Source organism: Pelodiscus sinensis, chromosome 4, assembly GCF_052426305.1.
Source record: "Pelodiscus sinensis isolate ZL-2025 chromosome 4, ASM5242630v1, whole genome shotgun sequence".
In the NCBI taxonomy this organism is placed as follows: Eukaryota; Metazoa; Chordata; order Testudines; family Trionychidae; genus Pelodiscus; species Pelodiscus sinensis.
In genome coordinates, this window is record NC_143055.1 from 121065107 (window position 1) to 121090703 (window position 25597).

Here is a 25597-nt window from a genome sequence, read left to right on the forward strand (position 1 = left end):
GCAGGGGTATCGCCTTGGGGTACCGGGTGGCATAGTCGACCACTACCAGAATGTATTGGTGCCCTCTTCGTGTTCGCTCTAGGGGTCCCACGAGGTCTAAGCCCACCCGTTCAAAGGGCTCCTCCACCAATGGAAGAGGCACCAAGGCAGCTCGGGGAACCTTCGTTTTTGAACCTAATTGGCACTGGGGACAGAAGGCGCAAAAGTTCTTAATGTCCTGGTATATCCCAGGCCAGTAAAACCGCTGTAGTATTTGCTGTTGTGTTTTCTCCACGCCTAGGTGCCCCGCCCACGGGTTGTCGTGTGCCAACTCCATCACCCTCCAGTGGTAGGCCTTGGGTACGAGCAGCTGGGCCTCTTCCCCTTGCTGTTCGTTCCCCTTCTGCACCCGGTATAGCCTGTCTTTCCGGATTTCAAAGTATGGCCCTTGCTCGGATGACCGGTCCTTCCCGACCCCCTCCTCTGACCATACCTGAGCGCTTTCCCATGCGTGCTGGAGCGTCGGATCCTCCCGCTGTAATACCCTAAAGTTCCCTACGTCCAGCGCCAGTGCCGTAAGGGGCGCCTGCCGCTCCCCCTCTTCGCCGTCATGGGGTGATCGTTCGGGGCCTTTATCCTTCTGGGCTATGCAGACGGGTTTGATCCACCCCTCCGGGGTCTTCACCTTCTCCTGCAAGAGCTGCCGAAACCCTGGCCAGTCTCTCCCCAGTAAGACGGGGTATGGCAGCCGGTCAGCTATTGCCACCCGTAGGTGCCCTCCCTGTTGCCCGTCATGTACAACCACCCACGTAGTCGGGTAGACGCGTGTGTCCCCATGTACGCACCGAATCCCTGTTGCCCGTCATGTACAACCACCCGCGTAGTCGGGTAGCCGCGTCGCGTCCCCGGTGCTAGGGAGGTTGCCCGCACCAAGGTCCGTCCGCATCCCGAGTCCAATACGGCCTCGACCCATCTCCCATTTAACTGCACCTTTCGCGTTAATTGGTCGTGTCTTACCTCCTGCCTCGGGGCTTTCCTCAAGGCGGGCTGCCCAAAGGTACAGTCCATCATCGGGCAGTCCCTCCGAATGTGTCCTTTCTGTCCGCATTGGTAGCAGATCACCTTCGAGGGGGTTAGCGTCCTAGCATCTGACCGCTTCTCCTCCGCACCCCGGGCTTCTTCTCCATTATTCCCGTCCGTACCGTGCCATACGGGGGTCAATCTCCGGTCGGCCCCTCGGTTAGGGGGGATCCTTGGTCCTAGCCCTCCTTCCGCCCTAGGGTCTTTCCCCCGCGGGGTTGGGGTACCTCGCCCGGCTGAGCCAACCCCCGTCCCCGTTTTTACCTTCTCCTCGGGAAATTCTGCAGCCATAAAATGCTCCATCAACGTCACCGCCTCCTCGAGGGTCCCTGGAAGGTGGCGGCGTACCCATCGTTGGCCTTCAGTGGGTAGGACCTGTAGGTATTGCTCAAGGATCACCAGGTCAGCTACCTGAGCCACTGTCTTCGTCGCCGGTTCCAGCCATCGTGTACCGGCCTCCTTGACCCGCTGGGCCACTGCTCTGGGTCGCTCCCCCGCCCCATACTTGGAAGCACGGAACTTTTGCTGATACGTTTCGGGAGAGATCCCTAATTGGTCTAAGATGGCTTCTTTAACCTTATAGTAGTATAACACGTCGCGATCTGACATGCTACGGTAGGCCAGCTGCGCCGGTCCCGAGAGGTATGGGGCCAATATCGTGGCCCAATGTTCTTGGGGCCATCGGGCGGCCATAGCCACCCTTTCAAAAGTCACTAGGAATGCTTCGGCGTCGTCCTCCAGCCCCAGTTTGGCCAATCTGATCGGGAGACGAGCATTCAGTGTGCCTTCCTTGTCCCCCACTATGGGACCCGTACCTTGCCCTCGGGCCTCCGCTCCGGAGGGGCCCGCCTCCTTCCACTTGTGCAGCAGCTGACATTGTTGCTTCTGGAACTCCGCCAAGATTTGCTGCAGCACTTCTGTCTGTTGCTGCTGGAGTTGTCGCTGGTTGTCCACCAGCCATTCGAGTAACTTATTTGCCTCCATCGTACCTAGCTCCTAGGCGACAAATATTACTCCTTCTCTCCCCGCCCTCTTTACAGGGCTCGGGACGTTGCCCACATTCTCTACCACGTGTCACGGTCCACCCGCTGGTCCTGACCGTATCGCCAACAAACGGAAACGCCAAAACAAGAAAGGCTTTCAGTTAAATGCACCAGCCGCTGCCGGCGGGGTGGGGTCCGGGCCCTCCCTTGCTCCCGAACCCCGGCCCAGGGCCCTAACACTAGGAGTGGTAACTCCCAGTGGAAGCAGGTGGGGGCTTGCCCCTAAACTCGCCTGCTCACGGGCTCCGCGACCCTCCCTGGGCCTCACGACCCCACCGGCGGCGAACTCAACTCTCCCCACTCCACCCTGGGGTGAGCCGCTCGGGCTCCCAACCCGCTGGTTCCTCCCCAAGCCCGGTACCTACCCCTCCATTCCTCTCCTGCTCCCTTCCCCCCTCTCGCTGGCCCATCCGGCCCCTTTTATCCTCCCCTTGGGCAGTTTCCCCCACTTCCGGGTTCCCGGCGGCCATTTTGCATGGCGCGCCGGTGACGTCAGCTGACGTCATCCGTGAGCGCTGCGGCGCGCCATCTTCCCCGCCCTCGGGCCGGTCAGCCGCAGTCTTCCCCGGCCCCTGCCCGTCTCAAGACCAGACCGGAGGTGGGTTCCCCGGGGCTGCCGTCGCAGACCCGGCGGTTCTTACAGCCACGGACGGTCCTTCCACCCGCGGCTGGTGGCGGGATTGCTCCACCCCGTCACAGATGGTCTAGACAGTACTTGGTGCTGCCGTGAGGGCAGGGGACTGGACTCAATGACCTCTCAAGTTCCCTTCCAGTTCTAGTGTTCCATGATTCTATAAAGGACATAAACCTATTGTGGCCAGGTCCCTGGTGGTTGTGCAGCCTAGAGTCTAGGTTGCAGAATAAGCAGGTGTGACCATGTCCCCTCCCTCGCTCTGGTCTGGGGTGCAGTCAGCCGTTTTCAATCCAGTTAATTTTGCCTCTGTGCGTTGAATCTCACTACATTCACCTTTTCCTCGGTTGAGGGAAGAAAGGGGGGCCCGGGCCCGCCCTCACTCACGGGCCCCAGCCCAGGGCCCTAAGGACTGAGACTGCGCTCCAGTCTCGGTCCGGCTGGCGGGGTTGTGCCCCTAAATGCGCCAGTCCACGGGCTTTTTCACCTCCCTGCCCTGGGCTGCTTCCTTCCTTCCCCACCTCGCCTTCGGGGTGGCTGTACTCACTGAGTCGGCTCCCCCCCTCCTGGGGAGCCTGCCACGAGTGTTTCCGGGTCTCTCTCCTCCTTGGGGAACCCTGGTCTTCTCCGCGTCTCTCCTTTCCCCCCTCCCCTCCGGTAGCTGGTGGGCTTTTAAAGCTCCCGCCAATCGGGAAGTGGTTTACGCGTCCCACCCCCTTTTACATCTGACACAGCGCGTCATTTTGTCCTGCCTGCCCGGTGGGGTTGGGGCTGACTCAGCCGAGCCGCGGCGCGAGAGCAACCGGCGCACTGCCAGTATCCGCTCCGCTGCCCCTCTGCAAGGGCGCAGAGTCCCGGGTGTCGGGTGCGGGGTCTCGGTACCCCGTCACAGCAGGCAAAAAGGGGGGGGAGCGCTGTGCTCCAGCCCAGGAACTCTGAACCACTCTCTAGTCATGTCCTTAAGTTTGAGTCATGGCGCCAAGAGTCCAGTTTCCCTTTAGTTGGGTTTTTGCAGTAGGTTCCCTCCTTTTCCCAGATGGGTGGGGGTTAGGGGCTTGCTTGCTCCCATGGCTGCTGATGAAACAGGCTCTGGTTTGTGTCCTTTAGACTGAACTGGACTCCTGCCTCCTCACTAGTCAGCCACAAACTGAGCCAGACTCCTTCTTTTTCTCCTCCCTCCAGGCCTGGCATTGGTTGCAAGTAAAGTAGGGTGGGGCTAGCTGGGCCCAGAGGTTTTCTTTAACCCTTGGGATGCCAGGCACTTCTTTTTCAGCTCCCTCATACATCTCTTCTCCCAACCTATTACCACTTTCAAGGTCAGCCCTACTTCCAGCTCTGCTTCACTTTCCTGAGAGAAGGCCCTCTCAGCCCGGTGATGGACCTGGAAGGAGAAAGGTTGGAGGGTGAGGTACCAACACATGATTCTGGGATTTGTGTCCTTCATTGGACGCATCTCAGGGTGAAGTAGATAGCCCAGGAGATAGTAGCAGAGTCCACTGCTTACTTTACTGCTAGCCTTTCCTTCTTGATTATGGAGTAGGCCTTCTCCCTTGGGAGTAGCTTCCTGCTGATGTAAAGGACAGGATATTTGTTACCTCCCACTGTCTGGGGAAGAGCAGCTCCTAAGCCCATGTCGGAGGCATCCATTTGTAACAAGCCTTCTTTTGTGAAGTTGGGGTGATACAGGATGGGTTCTCAACAGAGCTGGGACTTTAGCTTGGAAAGCTTCTTCATAGGCCTTTTCCACTAGATCCTGTTTGGACTTTCAGTTTTGAGAAGATCGGTGAGAGGGGCTGCAGTGGAGGAGAATCCCAGGATGAAGTGGTGATGTTAACCGGCTAGCCCCCAAAACTGGCGTATTTGTTTTTTTGAAGACTGAGGGCCACATTGCTGGAGGGATTGGACCTTTCTAATCGGGTTGGATAGTGTCTTTCCCCAGAGGATAACCAAGGTAAGTGGTCTTATCCCTCCTGAGGTGGCATTGAATAGGGCTCTCTGTGAGGCTTTCCTCTTTGAATGAGCCACATGTTCTAGATGGGTCCACTAGTTGTGGCTACAGATCACCGTGTCCTGTAAATACGCAGTTGTGTACTTGCTGTGGTTGTGAAGAACATGGTCCATTAGCCACTGGAACGTGACAGGGAACTGTACAAATGAAAGGCACGGTTCAGAATGGGAAGTGTCCGCAGGGGTTGGAGAATGCTGTCTTCTCCTTTGACTCGTGTATAAAGGAAATCTGCTAGTACCCTTTGATTAAGTCCAGAATGGTGATTGACTCAGCGAGGTGGAGTACATCAAGCAGCTTATCCACCTGGGACATAGGGTACTCGTAGAATTTTGACACTGCATTTGCTTTATGGAAATCAATACAAAAGCAGGTGCTCTCAGATTTCCCTTAGCTTCTGAGGAAGAGGCAGGGGAGTCTACTGGATTCTAACTCCTGATTTGGCCTGGATGTGATGGGCCACCAAGTGAGTTTGGCCTGGTTTAATTGAAAAGACAGATGAGAAGGCAACTTCCTTTGATTTTTGATGTCAGCTGCTCGCAGTTTTAGAAATTCTGGTGGGTAGGGGATTATTAGTAAACCTTCCTGGGCTTCCCAGGGTTTGTAGAAGTTTACGTGGTTGATCTGTCAAACTTTTAAGTTTATCAGGCAGGTATATCTTGTAGTTTATAGGGCCTACCTCGCTGGGTCACCTCATAAGGTGCTCACCAGCGAGTGAGGAGTTGAGTCTAAATGGGTCAGCAGTAGAAGGACCTGATGCCCAGGCTGGAATTTGTAGAACCTTGGTCATTTGTTATGGGTTACTTCTTAGGCATGTTGGAGGTTCTTGAGCAAATGTTCCTAATGCTGTGAGTCTCTTGGAGGTTTAGTACATTCTGCACTATGTTGTTGACTTGGGAGGGTTGTTTCTTCCACATAGAAACATAGAGCTGGAAGAGACCTCAGGAGGTCATTGAATCAAGTGCCCTGCCCAAGGCAGGACCAATCCCAACTAAATCAACCCAGCCGGGGATTTGTCAAACCGAGACTTAAACACCTCTAGGGATGGAGATTCCACTATGTCTCTAGGTAACCCATTCCAGTGCTTCACCACCTTCCTAGGGTGTGTCTAGACTACATGCCTCCGTCGACGGAGGCATGTAGATTAGCCAGATCGGCAGAGGGAAATGAAGCTGCGATTAAAATAATCGTGGCTTCATTTAAATTTAAATGGCTGCCCCACTCTGCCGATCAGCTGTTTGTCGGCAGATCGGGGCATTCTGGACGCGCCGTGCTGACAAAGAAGCCTTTCTTGATCGGCACAGTATGCCTCGTGAAACCAGGTTTACCTGTGCCAATCAAGAAAGGCTTCTTTGTCGGCGCGGCGCGTCCAGACTGCCCCGATCTGCCGACAAACAGCTGATCGGCAGAGCGGGGCAGCCATTTAAATTTAAATGAAGCCGCGATTATTTTAATCGCGGCTTCATTTCCCTCTGCCGATCTGGTTAATCTACATGCCTCCGTCGACGGAGGCATGTAGTCTAGACACACCCCTAGTGAAATAGTTTTTCCTAATATCCAACCTAGACCTCTCCCACTGTAACTTGAGACCACTGCTCCTTGTTCTGCCATCCATCACTACTGAGAGCAGTCTCTCTCTATCCTCTTTGGAACCTCCCCTCAGGAAGTTGAAGGCTGCTATCAAATCCCCCCTCACTCTTCTCTTCTGCAGACTAAACAAACCCAGATCCCTCAGTCTCTCCTCATAGGTCATGCGCTCCAGCCGCCTAGTCATTTTGGTCGCCCTCTGCTGTACCCTGTCCAATGTGTTCACATCCTTTCTATAGTGGGGGGCCCAGAACTGGACACAATATTCCAGATGTGGTCTCAACAGTGCTGAATAAAGGGGAATAATCACTTCTCTGGATCTGCTGGCAATTCTCCTCCTAATGCACCCCAATATGCCATTAGCTTTCTTGGCTACAAGGGCACCCTGTTGACTCATATCTGGCTTCTCATCCACTGTAATCCCCAGGTCCTTTTCTGCAGAACTGCTACTTAGCCATTCAGTCCCCAGCCTGTAACAATGCTTGGGATTCTTCCATCCCAAGTGCAGGACTCTGCACTTATCCTTGTTGAACCTCATCAGATTTCTTGTGGCCCAATCTTCCAATTTGTCTAAGTCACTCTGGACCCTATATCTACCCTCCAGCGTGTCTACCTCTCCCCTCATCCTGGTCATTAATAAAGTTATTGAACAAAACTGGTCCTAGAACTGAACCTTGGGGCATTCCGCTAGAAACCGACCGCCATCCTGACATCGAGCTGTTGATCACTACCCGCTGGGCCCGGCCTTCTATCCATCTTTCTATCCATCTTACCATCCATTTATCCAATCCACATTCTCTTAACTTGCAAGACTATTGTGGGAGACTGTATCAAAAGGCTTGCTAAAGTCAAGGCATATCATATCCACTGACTTTCCCATGTCCACAGAGCCAGTTACCTCATCATAGAAGCTAATCAGATTGGTCAGGCACAACTTGCCCTTTGTAAAACTATGCTGACTATTCCTGATCACATTCCTCTCTTACAAGTTCCTCAAAATGGATTCCTTAAGGATCCCTTCCATGATTTTTCCAGGGGCTGAGGTAAGACTGACCGGTCTATAGTTCCCTGGATCATCCTTCTTCCCTTTTTTGAAGATGGGCACTACATTTGCCTTTTTCCAATCATCCGGGATCTCTCCCGATCTCCACGGCTTTTCAAAGATAATGGCCAAAGGCTCCTCAATGACATTTGCCAACTCCCTCAGTACCCTCGGATGCATTAAGTCCGGACCCATGGATTTGTGTACGTTTAGATTTTCTAAATAGTTCCTAACCTGTTCTTTACCCACCACTGGCTGTCCAGCTTCATCCCATCTTGCATCACTTAGCACATTAGTCCAGGAGCCGACCTTGTCCGTGAATACAGAGGCAAAGAAGGCATTGAGTACTTCAGCTTTCCCAACTTCATCTGTCACTAGGTTACCTCCTTCATCCATTAGGGGCCCCACACCCTCTGGCTGTGTCTACATTGGCATCCCTTTCCGGAAAAGGGATGCTAATGAGACACTTCGGAATTGCAAATCCGCGGGGGATTTAAGTATCCCCCGCGGCATTTGCATTTACATGGCTGCCGCTTTTTTCCGGCTCAGGGTTTTTGCCGGAGAAAAGCGCCAGTGTAGACGCGATTCTCCGTAAAATAAGCCCTTTTCCGGAAGATCCCTTATTCCTACTTTCAAAAATTGTTGCAGCTTCAGGATTACTAAAATAACTGATTACTAGAGATGCTAGATATCGGAAGTGTTTGTCAAGGTTCAATCTAGTGTTCTGGCCACATGGCAGTGATACTGACCTGGCGCTTTTACCAGTTGCTGTTAAAACAAAAAGATAGATGGTAGTTATCTGTGCAAGTTGAGATATTATTAACGTCCTTATTGTTCCTTATTATGCCAGCCTTTCAGAATTTTCACAAGTCTTGCCAGCCCCAGTAAATGACAGAAATGGGAAAAGGGGGGAGGGAGCTACTGTGTCACCATGTGCTAATGGATGGTGATGAGAGAGAGAGCTAATGATATTATTGCTTATCTTTCAAAAAAATGTGCCTTAGATAAGTGAGCGAGCTGAATTTTACAAATCTGTTTCATGCCATGTTTGACCTTCTCTCTCTGAGGAAGGAGCTAGCTTTTGGCTGCAGAGAGAAAAGCTACAACTAAAATGAATTTGTGTGCTGGAATTGGCAGGTATGTTTACACATACATTTGATAACAGACCATGAATGATTTCTGATTTAACCATGTAGTATAAAAAGAGATAGAAATAAGTTTAATTTGTAATGTGCATTGATTTTTTTTAAAAGCACATTTCATATCAGCACATTGGATAAGCACTAAATCATAGCCTGAAAAACAGTTGTTTCTGGTATTTCAACATGCTGTAATTCCAGTTTAGCTAATTTATGAAAAACTATATTGAATGGCAGGTGTGAGAACATTTATTGCCTGATCTTCCTAAATTACATGCAAGATAAGTCTTGTTTAATTTTTAACTGTAAGGATGTCTGACTGTGCAAAATATAAAGCACGTGCCAACCTAACAATCATGCCTCAGTCCCCAAACTGTGGCAGTTTTAACAATATTGATTATTCATATTTTTTATGCTCAGCACTCTTCTTCCCCTAGGCTAAGATAATATATAATTCACTTTGAAAATGGACATAAGGCAGTAATGAAAATAAAAATCCTAAAGTTTGTTTTAAAAATGGTAACTACTTTCTTAAATTTATTCATACTCTGTTAAAGAGAGTTGGGAAAATGTGATTGCCTTGGAAGTCCTTGTACCAGTGATTTAGTATATGGAATTATCCTCTACTGGTATTTGAAACTGAGGGCACTATATAAAAACACCAGTTTAGGTGTTAAAGTTAAAGTAGAACCTCCATCTTACATCATCAGAAGTAACAGCGTTTTATATATCCTCAATCCTAGTCTCCAGCCATGAGAGGCAAGCCCACAACATGGTGTCTTCTCCCTTCTTTTGCAAAGCATTCTGCGCAGACTGCACAAAAACACAGCCCTCTTCCAAAACAGCAGGAACTTGGCATGCCAAAACAAATGACCAAAACAAAAAAAAAATCTTTTGAAAAGGCTAATGTAAATTTTCACAAATCTGTTCATTAGCTTTTCTTATGGCACTTTTTTCTGTGTCATCTGAGCACTTAATAAGCACTAATCACATGTCACTGGAGTGAATCATAAAAAGGGGAACTGAAAACCAGAGGTTGAGGGAACAATAGAGTAGCTACAGACTAAGGCTGTTAAGTATCATGTAATTGACTAATTGAATAGTTGATGCATTTTTGCATCAGCTATTCGATAGTCGATAGGGCAGCACTGCCCCTTAGAAATGCTGCTACAGCGTTTCAAAGGAGCAGTGCTGCATGGAGCCCTGGACCCGCCGGGCTCTGTGTGGTGCTGCCTCTTTGAAGTATCCCCCCACTTCCCTCCCTTGCTGCCTCTTGATAGAGGCAGCAAGGGGGGGGAGCAACTAGTCAGCTAGTCCTTAACATCCCTACTACAGGCACATAGCAAAGAGAATGGTAGAGCTACAGAGAAACACATCTCATTGTCCAAGAGCCATCTTTTGGGGTTGGAAAAGAGCCCATGGAATGAATGATAGGGAGAATGTGATAGGATAACTTTGGGTATGTCTACACTACAGAGTTAGTTCGAACTAACGGATGTTAGTTCGAACTAACTTTCATAGGCGCTACACTAGCGCTCCGCTAGTTCGAACTTAATTCGAACTAGCGGAGCGCTTAGTTCGAACTAGGAAAACCTCATTGTACGAGGATTAAGCCTAGTTCGAACTAGCTAGTTCGAATTAAGGGGTGTGTAGCCCCTTAATTCGAACTAGTGGGAGGCTAGCCCTCCCCAGGTTTCCCTGGTGGCCACTCTGGCCAACACCAGGGAAACTCTATTGCCCCCCTCCCGGCCCCGGACCACTTAAAGGGGCACGGGCTGGCTACAGTGCCCGTGCCAGGTGCAAGCCTGCCAGCACCCAGCCAGCAGACCCTGCATCTGGCACGGCTCGAGCCAGCCACCCGATGCTCCCCAGCCCTCCCCCTCTTCCCGGAACCAGGCTGGCGGCTCCTGGGAGCTTGCCCGAGACCGCAAGAGGCGGGCACCTGCCTGGGCTAGTGTGGACATTGTGGACCTCATCCACGATCTCCGCACTAGGCACAGGAAAGTGGCCGTCTAGGGCAGGAGAGCTGCCAGCCTGGCCACCCAGGAGCAGGTGTGCATGAAAATCAAGGTGGTCCACTGAGACACCCGACCCTAAGCCCTGAGCTTACAATGGCCGTCCTGGGTCAGACCAAAGGTCCATCTAGCCCAGTAGCCTGTCTGCCGACAGCGGCCAACCCTAGGGACTCTGGAGGGGATGGACCGAAGACAGTGACCAAGCCTTTTGTCTCGTGCCATCCCTCTCCAGCCTTCCACAAACCTTGGCCAGGGACACCACTCCTACCCTCTGGCTAATAGCACTCCATGGACCCAACCTCCATCACTTGATCTCACGTCCCTTTAAACTCTGTTCTAGTTCTAGCCTTCACAGCCTCCTGCAGCAAGGAGTTCCACAGGTTGACTCTTTGCTTTGTGAAGAATAACTTTCTGTTACTAGTTTGAAGCCTGCTACCCATTCCTTTCCTTTGGTGTCCTCTAGTCCTTCTTTATGGGAACAAATGAAGAACTTTTCTGTATGCACCCTCTCCACCCAACTCCTGTTTTTAGAGACCTCTATCCTGTCCCCCCTCCGTCTCCTCTTTTCTAAGCTGAAAAGTCCCAGTCTCTTTCGCCTCTCTTCATATGGGACCTGTTCCCAACCCCTGATCATTTTAGTTGCCCTCCCCTCTCCCACCCTCTCTCTTCCCCTCTCCCACCTCCTTTTCCCATTTTCCCCTAGTTTTGTTCAATAAAGACAGATTCCATTTTTGAACACAATTGTCCTTTATTTTGTACATCAAGAAAAGGGGCTAGGGAAGGGTAAGTGGAAGGAGGTGAGGGAGGAATGGGGTACGAGCCCCCGATGGGGAGGACTGGGCTGGCTCTGCGGGCTTCTGGGGGTGGAAGCTCTCCTGCAGCCCCCCAATTGTCCCCTCTCCCCAGATGGCAGCCTGCGGCAAGTGCAGCCGGGCTGATGGCCGAGTGCTGTGATGTGCCCAGTGCGGACACTCCGGGCAATCCAAGCCAGGACTGGTTTGCAAGCGGGGCACTCCTGAGAACTGTCTGTCCAGGTGGGGGTCGGGTCCCTTTAAGCGCAGCCCTCGGCTAGCCTGAGACAGCATCTCCACACTCTAAGTCCTCCTGTGATGCCCTGCCGGCACTGCTTCCGGACATCCTTAAGCCCGGTTCAGGGGCCACTTAATGTGGACATGCTAGTTCGAATTAGCAAAACGCTAATTCGAACTAGTTTTTAGTTCTAGACGCGTTAGTTCAAATTAGCTTAGTTCGAATTAACTAATTCGAACTAAGTTCGAATTAACGTTGTAGTGTAGACGTACCCTTTGAGAAGTATGGTACATACTGAGATATTTTGGGACTTAGTGGAAGAAGAAAGGGAAGAAGATAAATGCAGAGGTATTGGAAAGGAGAAAAGCCCTTAAGAATAGATGTGGTAATATGTGGGAAAGAAAAAGTGTTGTGAAGCCAAGAAGAAGGGCACTGAAGTATTGACATACAAATAAACACAGTACTGAATAACCAACACAGACTAAACTGTAGTGACGGTGGCTCTAGGAGTTGTGTTACACAGCTAGTTTCATCTTGGTTTGTCCGTAGAGTCAGGGCTGGATTTCCCATTAGGCACAGAAGGCACGTGCCTAGTGGCTCCAGCATTCTGTGGGTACGTAAATGACAAAAGTGAGTTAAAAGTTTCATTTTTTACAGGAAACTTGAAGGTCAGCTGTAGGCAGGAGAGGATGGTTGTCCTGAAGATTCTGTGCCTAGTGGGGCATAAGGTGTAAATCTGGTCCTGCTTAGGCTAAGAGGTTTCAGGCAAGTGTTTCAAGCCATGGTCATTTATTGTAGTGCACAGAATTCACTTAGTGCTTTAAAGGAACAGGCAAGTGTCCTGCCCAGAGACATTTCAGTCAAATAAGATGAGGAAGAAGATACCATATATGAATGAGTGGGTGCACTTTTTGGAGTGGCGGAATTAAAAAAGGCAGGCTGTTTGAATAGTATATTTTCAGGGTGGAGTTGTGGGCCAAGGTTTGTCACACATGTATAACTGTGCTGAGTTTAATTGAACTAATCTGGATTTAATCAGTATAAATAAGGGCTGGTCTACTCACAGGCTTGTGTCAGTTTCTGATTTAGTTATTTCAGGGCAAGACTGCGTGTAGGCCACCCTCATAGCAGAAGCTTATCCCATCTATTTAATTGCTATAGTTAATGTCCATGAATAAATTGGAGATGATGGAGGATCATGCTCAGAAACCATGTTCTCCCTCCTCCTCTTCTTCCCAGACACTAGAAATGATGCTGAGAAAGAGAACAGCTTGAAAGAACTTATACAAGAGCTGCCTGATGTCAACTACTCCCTGCTGAAGTACCTGTGCTGGTTCTTGACCCAAGTTGCTGAGCACCACGTGGAGAACAGAATGAACATTTCCAATCTGGCCACTATTTTTGGACCAAGTTGTTTTCAGTAAGTTCCTGTTTTTTTCTCTCTTTTTGTCTCACTTCAGCTGAACCAGTTTCAAAGCAGGCAGCAAGAGAAGCAGTCAGAATTCACATTGATTCAGTTGATCCAATACATTCCCTAGACAATGGATGCAGGCTTTAGGGGTAACATTTGGGGTGACAGTTGTCCTTTGTGGAGTAGGGGGAGGGAGTTTGCTGGCAATTTCAAATGCTTTTTAAGCAGTTTGTTGGGTGTGAACTGGAGCAAAACGGAGCAGAAAATCCCCAACGTTTGCAGAAGGAAGAAAATCACATTACACAACATTCTTCCTTTGCTGCCACTCAGCTTGGAGGCTTCTTTGCATAATATCCAGATGGGGCATTTAGGGAAGAAGGGCTGCTGCTGGATGCTGCCTGCTCCATACTTCCAGAAGATGAGACTTGCAAACTTGATTCCGGAGTGTGTGATCCTGTTCCACTTGGACTGTGGCTCTGAAAGGAGCTGTGCTCCAAGAGCAGGGTGGCAAACGTTTTGGCCATGGAAATTGTACGACAGCTCATGAGTACAGGGCTGGGTAGTGGGTGAGGGGGTGGGAGGGAGTGTGTGGTGCAGGAGGGGGCTCAAGGCAGGTGGGGGTGGGGCCAGAGGTTTAGATCTGAAAGAGGTTCAGGGTGTGGGCTCTGGCTTCTGGTTGGCGGTGCAGCAAGGCTAAGGCAAGGATGTAATGGACTCCTTCAGTGCTAATGTGAACTTTGGAGAGCAATGTGATAGAGTTTCAGATGGCAGAGCCCCCCAGCCTCATCCTATCTTGCAAAGGCCCCACTCCTATGTTCCCCAGAGCCCAACTGCCCCCATTCTGGCCACTGCTGGCCCCTGCCCACCACCTTCCTCCCTTCCAGTGAGGTTGCTAGCCCTGATTCCCTGACCCAAGGTAGCACCCCCCATGGCCCTGCCTGGAGAGCCAGCAGGCAGCATGGCTACAACCTGTCCTGGCCCTGGATCATTCGGGGGTGACATGGCCCCAGCCTCCTTGCAGTGCTGGAAAGCTGGTGAGCGATGTGACTGCCCCCTGCCCTGGCTCCAGAGCTCTAGCGGGCAACGTGGCCCCAGAGCAGACCCTTAACCAGAAGTCCCACTCCAATGGCTAAGCCACGAGCCCCAGCACTGGGTGGCCAGAGTGGCTCCAGCGCTGGGAGTGCAGGGGGTGTGGCACAGCCCCCAATCTGCCAGCCCCAGCCTCTGACACCACAGCCATCCTATGGAGCGTGGGTGAGCCAGGCGAGGCAGTATGGGCGTTCCTGAGCTCTATACTCCTGATGAGACTGGAGAGGCCTTTTTTACTTGCGAGAGACGGGGTTTGTGGAAAGTTTCCTACAGGTCTGTCGAGCTGAGATGGAGCTGGGATGCAGCTGCACTCGGTGGCATTTTATTCTGTAAAGTCTGCTGACGGTAGAGTTGATACTGAAATGAGGGGCATGAAAAGTTAACTGGTTAACCGGCAACTGGCTCTCTAAACAGTTAACCAGAGGAGCTGGAGCAGCTCCCCACCTGCCTTGGGCAGGGGATGCTCCAGCCCTGCAGGGCCCACCGCAGGCAGGGGCTGCTCCAGTTGGCCAGAGCAACCCTTATTCGTGGTGGGCCCAGCCCAGTCCCTTGCTGCAGGTTACACATTGTCTCACTGGGACGTGGCTTCTCTGTGGCAGAGAAGCCTGCCTGGGAGTGGAGCTGGCAGATCCTTATTTAAAGAGCCCGCACGCAGCATGTGTAACTGTGTAACTGCTAAGATTTTCAGCAGTTGCATGGTTGCCTATTTAACTGACTATACCTCCCTAATTGAGAACTGAGTGAGTACTGCTGGAAGGATCCATGTCTACATGCCAGTTAGAAAAGGGAATTTTGTGTAAGAACTGGTTGGGTGGTGAATGGTGGCATGCTAGTGTAGGGGGAAAGAGAGAGGAGAGGAGGGCAGTGAAGAGCTGACCGTGCATAGAGGTAGAGCATCTTGCCCATGCGTGGATCTGTGGAGATTAGGAAATTCTTCCCTTCATGGGAGATGCATTAACAAGATTCCTATAGGTGGACTTCTTAGAATCTCCTAGGTCCTCAGAGCACCTTTCATGGGTATTCCACAGGAGGGTATGGGTTGGTGCCTCCCATGTATGTCTGTTTTTATTTGGGTATGGCCATGCCACATGCCATTGTGTAGTCAAGAAAAATATAACAACAATGCAGGTTTCCTGCTCTTCTAGTAAGCCTTGACCATAATGGGGAATTGTTCCAATTCAGCAGTTGATGTAGCTTTCTGGGGCTGACCCTTGAGAACAGACAAGGGCAAACTGAGTTCTGCTAATCAGGTTTTACCCCAATTATGAGCTCAGTCTGCACAAACCCTTGCATGACTTTGTGTATGCCTACGGGTCAGCACCGATGGAGTTAAATCTATTGGTGAATAAGACTGTTCCTGAGTGTGTGCAGAAGCTAAGAGTTGCAGACATGCTGATTTTTATTCACTGAGGAGCAGAGCTGCAAGGCAGAGGGGTTCCGTAAATCCTCACAATTCGTTCCAGTTCCATAGTCCAAAGTGAAATATTTAGTAAGGGTGTAGTTTGAAGTAGATGAGGGATTTATTTTTGTAGCTCTAATTTGAATACTGTTGTTTGTAATACTCTCCAAGATCCTTGAATATCTCTTCCATTTCTGACAATTCTACTTCATGCTTTGTACCTCACAGCAGCTGTTTGAACTAGAGGGGATTATCATGCACAAACTCTAGATTTTTGTCTTAATTTTTTTATGTAAACACGGAGGCAGACTAACAGCACGCTAGAGGTGCTACCCCCACATGACAAAAGACAGAATTGTGTTCTGACATGATCTAGGAGAATGGAAATAGCAATTAAAGCATGAAAAGTTGCAAAACTCCTCCAGAGTTTATGCTGCTAAAAATTAGTATGTTCCAGAAAAAAGGTTGTGTGTGTAAGGGATGTAAAATCCCATTCATTCAGTTACCGGGTAAATGTTATGTGTAACTGGTTAATTGCTTAAACGGGGATGGGTGAGGAGTCGGCTGGGCTGGAGTGTCCCTCTACCGTGGGAGGGGGCTGCACTGGTCGGGCCGGGGTTCCAGTGTGGGCAGGGGCTTCTCCACCCTGGCCGGAACTCCCACAACAGACTGCTCTGGCCAGCCAGGCCACCAGTTAACTCTGGCCAGGCAGGCCACCAGGCTAACCATTGACATCCATAGTGTAAATAATTACTAGGTCAATAATGAGTATTTTGTTTGTTGTTGCTTTGCGTGCTGGCTGACAGTTTTCCTTCTCTCTCTCCTTTTCTGTTACAATGTTAAAAGGTTGCCAGCTGACACATCTATAGTGCTCACTGACTACTCTTAATTTCCCCCTATTGATTGTGAGAGCTCGCTGAATGCTGAAGTGATTTCTAGTAGTGTCAATTACTTGGGCTACGTCTACACTGGCAGCTTTTTGCGCAATAACTCTTCCACAAGAGAGCATCTACCCTGGCATGTGCTTTTGCGCAAGAGCATCCATGGCAGTGTAGACGCTCTCTTCTGCAAGAAAGCTCTGATAGCCATTTTAACCATAGGGGCTTCTTGCGCAAGGAATTCATGTTGCCTGTCTACACTGCCCTCTTCTGGAAGAGCTCTTGTGCAAGAGGGCTTATTCCTCATGGGGAGAGGAATAACTCTTCTGGAAGAGGCCCTGTTTTACAACACTATACTTTAAATCTACTTCTGGAAGAACACTCATGCAGTCTAGACAGCCGGCAAGTTTTTGCAGAAGAACGGCTGTTCTTCCATAAGAAGCTGCCAGTATAGACGTAGCCTTGGTGTGTGTTTTAGAACTTGTTTGTCAGCTAACAATTTAAGACTTGGATTGTTTTATGGATTTTTTTACATAAATATTTCCTTTTTTTTTTTAGTTTGACTAGGTGATGAATAAGGCCAGGTTAACAATTTATTTTTTATTAACAAAGCTATTAAACAGTGAAAAAGTCTCCCAATGTCAGCAACAGGGAGGTCCATCCTTGTTATCAAATTAAATACTGACAAAAACACTTGGTGAGAACAATGCAATATATTCATTTGACTTCCTTTTCTCATTTGGAACGTAGAAACAGTCACAAATAGTTGCAAAGTTTTAGCATCTGGTGTAAATTGTGAAGAAAGTGAGAGAGAGAACTTTTAGTTTAGAAAGACATGTCCAGAGACCTTCCACAACAAAGGATGTCAGTGGTTAACCTGTAAGCATCACCCTTACCAGGTGATGGTTATCAGTTAACCGGAAGCCTGGCTAGGCTGGAACAGCACCTTGCCTGATATGAGAGGGGTGCTGTTCCAGCCCAGCTGTGTCCACCATGCCATCAGCTGGGGGGGCGGGCGGGCGCTCCAGCTGGCCGGTCCCATTGCTCCACAGGCTGGGGGCATTCCAGCCTCACTGCACCCGTTGCACCATGCTGCATGCTGGGGACAGCTCAGGCCAGGCTGGAGTGGCCCTCTGCCTGTGGGTTCCCATTTAAGTGGTTAAATGTAATCTTTAACCAGTTAACCAATTCAAGGAGACTTTACATCTCTATATCAAACTAACAATTTTTTATAAAATAAAATGTAATGAAGGGCAATTTCTAGCCTTTAATATCAGGGCTGTTAGTGTCATATTCTACAAATTAATGACAATAATATCTTGTGATTATATAGAACTTGGCATCTGGAAATAATATTTCAAGCTGTACATAGGAATCTCTCTGCTCTTCGGTGGAGTTGAGCCATCTCCAGGGTTTAATGCTGCCGGGGTGGAGAACCTCAGGCCGGCCTCCGGCTTGCCTGGATCCAGCCCCCAAGGCTCAGGACTCCCCAGCATTCGGGAGCCTGCGCTGATGCTCCAGCTCTCTTGCTATCCTATAGCACACGAAATCTACTAGCCTGGTGTGACGGCGCGTTGGGGGTTCCCCGTCTCCTGCACCCCGAAATGGCACAAACAGACTGCACCAGCCAGTGGAATTGAGGGTGGTTTATTGCTCCTCCAGCACAGCGCAGCACAGATGTAATCTGGTTACAGGAACTGGGGCTAAGAGGCCTCAGTGCCCCCCTTGAGATAGGGGAGTCCCAGCCCCCTCCCCAGCTCCTTATACCCTGCCTTCTAGCGAGGAACTCACTAAATTCCCTTCCAGCCCTGCCCCCCAGTCAGGGCAGCATTCCACCTTCCTTTGTTCCTCTCCATGGGGGGTGTCTGGCCACTGGTTCAACAAGTTTGGCACTACCTTTGCATAGTGAGGTTTTCCCTGCTGGGTCTTGCTCCAGACAGCAGGGGTCACCACAGCCCAGCAAGTACCCCCACTACGTCACACCTGGGTCCTCGTAGGCTCTGGTATGTGAGGGAAATGTGGGGAGTCTCTTTCCTTCTCAGTCAGGGTTTGTTTTTGTTTGGGGGGGGGTGCTTCTTACTTGTGTGCAGCCCCCAACTGATTTTTCTGTGGGCCTCTGACCCAAAAGAGGTTCCCTACTCATGGCTTAATTTGTCAATTGTTAGGAGACTGCTCAACAACTAACATAATTTAGGACAGGAAACGAAGGCTTCAGCTATTTTAAATTGACATGAGAATTTGTAGGCAGATTAGGCCTGATGCAAAGCTCGTAAAAGCCAATGGCTATCTTCCATTTGGTTCAGGCTCCTTATGGTCTCATTTTCTGAAATGTGGCTGAAATGCTCGGATTTCATAGGATCCCAAAGAGCAAGTATGGCTGTGACTGTAATTTGATGTGTTATCTGAAAGACAACATAGTGCCCCAAACACCACGTTGGGACATTTCTCTCAAAAAGTCTTTAAATAAAATGTAACTTTTAATTAACCACAGTGGCTTTAACTGGATCAGAGCAGTAGCAACAACAAAAATCAAGTGACAAAGTGTCAGGGATCCTTATTTAAGCTATTTTATTTTGGGGTATTGTCTCCAAATTCTATGGTAGTCAGCTGCAACTGACTACCATAGAAAATGTCCCACATCTGAGAGGTACACTTACCATGGTTTATAAGCTCCATACTCCTCTCCTGTAATTTTGAAATGATACACTCAGCAATTAAAACCCTGCCTTGTTTCTAAGCTTCACAAAATAGTTGTATATTTCATAATCTGTGGATTTTTATAAACTGTATAAACCAAATAGCCGTATTCAAGGAGTTTAGAAGCTTCACAGGTCTCTCAGCAACATTTGTAAGCTGTGCAGACCAAACAGCTTGTGTTCTGGTAAGATATAATTCGTACCTCCATCTGTCAGTGCCGGTGAACTATGGTCCTGGATATTATTTTTCCTGAAATCATGTCTAAAAACATGCTTCTTTTATACTTTCTGATTTTTCCGCTAGTGAAAGCTTTGTTATCCAGCACACTGTTAACTGAAAAACTTGGTTAACCAGTATTGCCCCCTGCCACATCTTCAGGTGTGTGCACCTGACTCTGACATGTCCAGCCAGCTGTTGTGGGGCTTCTGACAGCTGGCACCACCAGCTGATGTCATAAGCAGGCACCTCCTTCCCCATCAATCTGCACAGAACTGCCAGGATCTGGAGCTGCTGGTAGGGGGCAGAGCAGAGCAAGAAGCTTTATCATCTGGCACATTCAATTAACTGGCAACCTAAGTTCTATGTAGGGTGCATGCCTGCATGGCCGCATACAAACAGTTCTAAGCCCACCCACCAGTATCATTCACCTTCCTGTTGGACCTGAAAGGTGAGTGGTGTGACTGCTCCAGCAGCTGGGACCACATGGCGGGCAGCTGCTTCAGGGCCAGGGCCACATTGGGAGGTGGCTGCTCCAGCTGCTCTGGGGTTGGGGTCACATTCGGGGGAGGGCTGCTCTGGCGGCCGGGGCTGTGTTCTAGGGGCAGCTGCTAACTGCCCCTCCCAGACACAGCGCGTGCCAGGCTCGGCTCTAACCCCAGTGGCCGGGGAGGTGCAGGGGTGCCTGCCCACCCTGTGTGGGGCGCAGTAAGGTGCAGGTAGTGCCGTGTGCATGTGGTGCTCTGGGGCACTGCCACCTGCTGAGGTGGTGAAAACAGCAGCAGCTCTGGGGGCTGCTGTTCAACCCATGCAGTCTCGCCTGCACTGCTCACTGCCCAGCCTGCCTGCAGAGCTCAGGGCTGCCCGTTCACCCACTGGGAGTGGAAAGGAAGGAGCAGACAGGTCTGTCCTCCAGGTGGCTAGGTGCTTTGTCAGCTGCTGTGGAGGGGCAAGTCTCTACAGGGGCAGCTGGACGGGCGGTTGGGCACCGTGCTCCAGCTCCCCAAGAGTCTGGCAGCAGAGGAGCCCCAGGAGCCCGCTGATGGCACATAAACCTGGCTGGCAGCCCGGCTCCTAGTGCCTGTCCCCAGGCTGCTGTCCCAAGCATGGTACCCTGCCCTCATACCTTTCCCCCACTGCTGGGCTGTCACGGCTGCAGTGTGGGGTCTGCTAGCTACTGTGCCATGTTTCTTGGTGTTGAAAGCCCTGTGGGGTGGGGGTGGGGGTGAGGAAGGGGTGTAGGGCCTTGGTTTAAAATAGCAATTTCAAGTGGCAAGGGAAGCAGCGAGATTGGGCTCGAGGGGGAGGAGGCAGGCAGGACACAGAGTGACGTAATAACATCACTCTGTTGTCCCACAGGAAAAGTGGTTTTTTTTAAATATATATAGAGAACTTTCAGTCACAGAGAACTTTATAAAAGAAATGCCAGTCAAGAAATCACAAAACTAGGATCTCCATAAAATAGGTTTTGTCTAAGAGCAGGCCTCTTATCTGATCATAAAATGGCATAAAAAGGAGACTCTGCTTCATTTACAGGTTCAGGGCATACTGTGATGTGATTTAGGCCAGGGCCACATGGGTTAGGAGGTCAGATATTGGAGTGAAGGAAGGCGGTGTGAGTTCCTTGGTAGGCAGAATGTATGTGTTCCAGTGAAGCTATGGGAGCACCATTAACAAAGGCCTTGTAAACCCGAGCTCTCTGATGCCTTCAGGAAAGAGTCATGCTTCCACTGATTGGTGCAGCTTCTCCCTCACCTGGCTAGTGGTCTCTTTCCATGTGCTCCTTACATGTACCCATCCAGCCCCTTCGGTCTCCCTCATGCCTTGTCCCCCATCTGTTTTGCTATTGGCCCTGAGGGGCAGAGAATAGCTGCAGCATAGTGTTAATTATCCCTTGTTTTAATATTCTTTCTTCCATAACATATATATCGAAGATATTAGTAACTGGAGGGTGCCATGGGGCACACATCCAAACAAGCACATATGACCGCAATATTGGTGCAGAAGACAAAACTCTGCTCATGGATGAAACATTTTAGATGGAAAACTGCTGCCAACCCCCATTCCTCATGAATGCTGGATAACAAAGCTTTCACTGTACTTTATTCTGTGTTTTTATTACTTAAACCTGTAAATTGGTGCGTGAAGGTCTGTATGAAATCTCTTTTATAGAATGATGATGGGATGGATCAGCAGAAAAGTCAAGACAACCATACTGATGAAATTTAAAATAATGCAAATTGTGAGTGTCTTTAAAAGCAGGCGGATGCTCTTTTGTGATAAAATAAGTTTAATTGTCTCAAGTGGAGGCTTATTACTGTGATCGACAGGAACATTTTTGTTTCTGATGTTGTCTTGCAGCTGTTCTCTATAAATAGGCATTATGTCCTTTTCCTGTCCTTTGTTGATGGTAGAGTGGTAACTGGAGAACACTTTCCGGTGGGTGGTGATGACTCTTCAGAAGAATTTTGTTTATACAGAATGTAAATTTGAATGTTGTTAAACATGGATTTGGCAGTTTCAGGATTTTATAATGCATCTTACACATTTTATAACCGTGAACAAAAGAAACGTACAGATGTTAAATATTGTTTGTTTAGTCCAATGGATGTTGGTTCACCCCTACTGATCACTGGTTGATGTACTCTGAGGGTGGGTCTACACTGCACCCTTAGCTATTTGAGCTACACAAATTGCATAGCTTATTTTGAGTGTATTTTGAAATAGCTTATTTTGTAATTTGGCACTGTCTACACAGCGCCACATTTTGAAATAAACGGCTATTCCAAAAAATCCCTTAATCCATGTGGAACGAGGTTTACAGGGACATAGGAATAGCATGCCCGATATTTCAAAAGATATTTCAAAATAACGGGAGTGCTGTAGATGCAGAATAGCTATTTCAGGATATTGGAAGTATCCTGAAATAGCACCACAGTGTAGATGAATTCTGAGAACTAATTGAAAATCCTGATTGAGTGTCAAGAGGTAATCCAGTATAAGTAGGAGGGGGCCCTGTGCTGCCTCCACCTGTTTGGTGGTAGATCAGTTAGTGAATTGCTCCCACTGCTATGAGTAGGTGAATCGAGTTGGAGGTTTCCTGCTATGGAGTAAAACATGTTGCACCTGCTCTGAGCAGTCTTATACTCCATGAGAAAGACATCGAGGAGCCATGTTCTGAGCTGCCATTGTAGCAAATCAGGGTGTTGTAGTTACCCCATTTGTTATGCACAAGGTAAGTAACCTTCCCTTTATCAATCTACAACTAGTAAGTTGCAATCTGATTGAAACCTGCTCACAGCTGAGTGTGGGTCTGCACATATAGCCTTCTGCTAGGGGGTTTCCTTTTCTTTTTTTTGGTGAAACACATTCCTGCGTAGGACATGCTCCGATGTCCTTCTGGGAATAGGGTGGAAGTTGTGGTCACCCAACAGTAGTTTGACTTGTGATCTCCTGGGACCAGGCTCTGTGCAGTGATGTTAGAAAGCAAGGAAGTGAGGCAAACAGTGCTATATGCCACCTTCAAAAACATGGCACAATGGGCTCATTCCCCTTTTGGCTTTGGCCTGTTGGGTTTGATGTGAGGCCTGAATTGTGTTTGGAAGGGTAGATAGGACAGTGTCCATGAGATTTTCATAGTGGATGTTCTAGACACAACTAGGCATATTTAGAGTTTTGGTTCCTGATGTCTCTATTTTTATTCAGCAGGAGCCTTATAAAGCATTGTCTCATGTTTTGTGGTATTCAAATAACAAGGAGACTTTTTATGTAATAAAACTGTATTATGCAGGAGACCCTCTGAGATACGACCATCAGAGTTATACACTTAGTGATCAACCAGAAACCTAAGATCCCTGAAAGCTACACGGCTGAGCAGCCACGCAGCTGCCTATTTAGTACTGTGCAGGCACTTCATGAAGTTGCACAGGCTAAGAACCTGTGGCAGCTGGTGAAGGGCTGCCCCATCCCGTACCCCCCAACTATCCCTGCATCTGCCACAGGCAGTGCAGCCCTGAGCTGCCTCATGTAGCAAGGTAGCCCCCAGCTCCATCTACCCCAGTCCGGGCCTGGGCCCAGGTTCCATCTGGCTGCGGCAGCCCAGATCCTGCCACGAGTGGGGCTGGCCTCAGCCTTCGACTAGCTGTGTCATCCCAGCTGCAGCATCCCGGCCCCTTTCAGTTGTAGCAGCCTGGTCCCAGCTCTCCATCCAGCCGTGGCGGTTCCAATTTGGGACTGGCCCCGATCTGTCTGTGGCGGTCTGACTCCAGCCCCGATCCTGCAGCAGCCCCCATGCAGCCACGGCTCTCATCCAGTCCCATCTCTTATTTAGCCACAGGCCCCATTCTGGCCTGGCCCCTGGGTGTTCCCCCCACATGCCGGGGCTGCTGTGAAGAGAGAGAGCTGGGAGGAGTCCTCTCTTCAATCAGTAGAGTAGCACCCTCCTTCATGCAAACCTTTCCCGAACAGACATGCTTCTGTGATAGTGGTTGAGAGACCAGTGCAACCTACAAATTTGGGTGTCTGAACCAGTGGAAATACTGCATACGCCCTGTGAGGCAGGAACTTCTGTTAGGGAGATTGGTTACTTGAATGTAGACATTAGCATGATAAAGAAGAGACTAGGGCTGTTAAACAGTGGTTAATTAGGTAACTGTGTAACCATTAAAAACCTCAGTGGATACCTGTATAAAGCTTCTACTGTAGAGCCCGCAGCACAGCTGGCTCCCTGGGAACTGGTGTGAACCAGAAACTGGCTTTAAGTCAGTTCCCACTTCCTCAGGAGCAGGGCAACAGGTGGGAGCCAGTTTGACACCTTATATCCTCATGAGAGCTGGCATGTAAATTCAGGCTTATCGGGTAACCACTTAAATGGTTATACTATTACCTCCCTAGAAGATGTAAATACCTTAATTGTCCACTATAAAGGTAGTATTTGTTGTTTTTTGATACTAGTCATTGTCAGAAATAGCATACCGGACAAGATGAACTGTTGGGTTGATTTGCTAATCCAATTCCTATGTCATCATGATATTTGCTTTTTACAGTGTTACACCATTCACTGGTGCATGAATGAAACTTCTAGAGAGTGTGCATGTTTTCCTGTTTGCATGCACCTTTTCTTTATTGTTCCCACCAATTCTCCTGCACTCCAAACCTGGCTATGGGATTTAGGTCAACAATGAATTGCACTTCTGCTTCATGTATTTGCCATACATAACTATTTCATCCACATCTAAAACATTATACCCCTTTGTAGATTGCCAATGTACAAATTCAAGTGTGTGTCTGCATGTGTTTAAAGTAAATTCTCTGGTTTACTTGTGCATTGTTATATCTGAAGAACAAAGAAGAAGAAAAGGTGTTGAGATAGAATTAAGTCTTTCACTGGTTGGAAGAATAAAATCTGTGTAAAAACCAAATGGAATTTTAATGTGTAATTAATGAGAGTCATATTTGTATTCCCCAGTCTACGTGTCAAGCAGTTCTTGGGGTTCTGGAGCAGACTATATTGATTTTGTGAAGGGGCTATTTGCTAAGCATATTTGCTGTATGAAAGCCAAGGATCCAAACTGTGCTTTTGCTTTATTGCTTAATTTGCAAAAGTTAAAATGTGACCTACATTTCAACAGAGGTTATCCATTTGATTTGTACCTATTATGGCCACTAGTGCCACTATTATCTGTACAGACATAGCATACAGCCTACAAGTTAGACCTCCCTGGTCCAGCACCCCCAGGACTTTATTGGCCCCAGATGAGGGATTTTACTAGACTAGGGAACATCATTTCTGACTCCCCTGCTGTTGGCCCCAGCCCCTCCCCTGCGGCCACACCAGGCTTCCCATCTCCCGCCCCGCTTCACCCAACGGGCAGCCCATCTGAGCCACACACCGGGCTCCCAGCCTCCACCCCTCTGTAGTAGCCAGGCTCCACATGGCAGTTGGCCCCAGCTGAGCGCTATAGCTGTGCTTACCCGGAGCCCAGTTGCCGCGGCGCTCAGCAGGGGCCAAGCACCACATGGAGCCCGGCTGCCGCGGCGCTTAGCAGGGGCCCAGCACGCTGCGGGCTCTGTGCAGCCCTCCCGCCATGCAGGAAGCACTCAGCTGGCTGTTGGGAGACAGCAGCAGGGCTAGGTGAGTGGGGTGGGGCTAGTAGTGAGGGAGTTAGGGGGCAGGGCTGGCACTGGAGACGGGGCTAATATTGAGAACTGGGGGCTGGCACAGGGAGGCCTGGAGGGATTGTGTGCAGTGGGGCTCTGGAAACAGGAGACTGCAACTGAGGCATTTAGGGAAGGAGGCTGGCACTAGGGGACTCTGAGGGCGAGAGGCCAGTAATGGGGGGATTGGGTGCAGGGGAT

The 25597-nt window shown here is 49.4% G+C and overlaps 1 protein-coding gene across 11 annotated transcripts in view; it reads left to right on the top strand.

Annotated features, from left to right (window-relative positions):
- Positions 1-25597, top strand: part of FAM13A (family with sequence similarity 13 member A) — a 349887-nt gene that overhangs the window by 163198 nt on the left and 161092 nt on the right. For 10 of the 11 annotated variants that reach the window (XR_016349492.1, XM_075929587.2, XM_075929580.2 and 7 more), the window contains one exon: positions 12790-12970. The exons of the other annotated variant lie outside the window; for it this stretch is intronic. Coding sequence is in view for 9 of the 10 variants with exons in the window: in XM_075929587.2 (XP_075785702.2) it covers positions 12790-12970 (181 nt within the window). In the remaining variant the exon portion in view is untranslated. The remainder of the gene's footprint in view (positions 1-12789; positions 12971-25597) is intronic. 11 annotated transcript variants of the gene reach the window in all.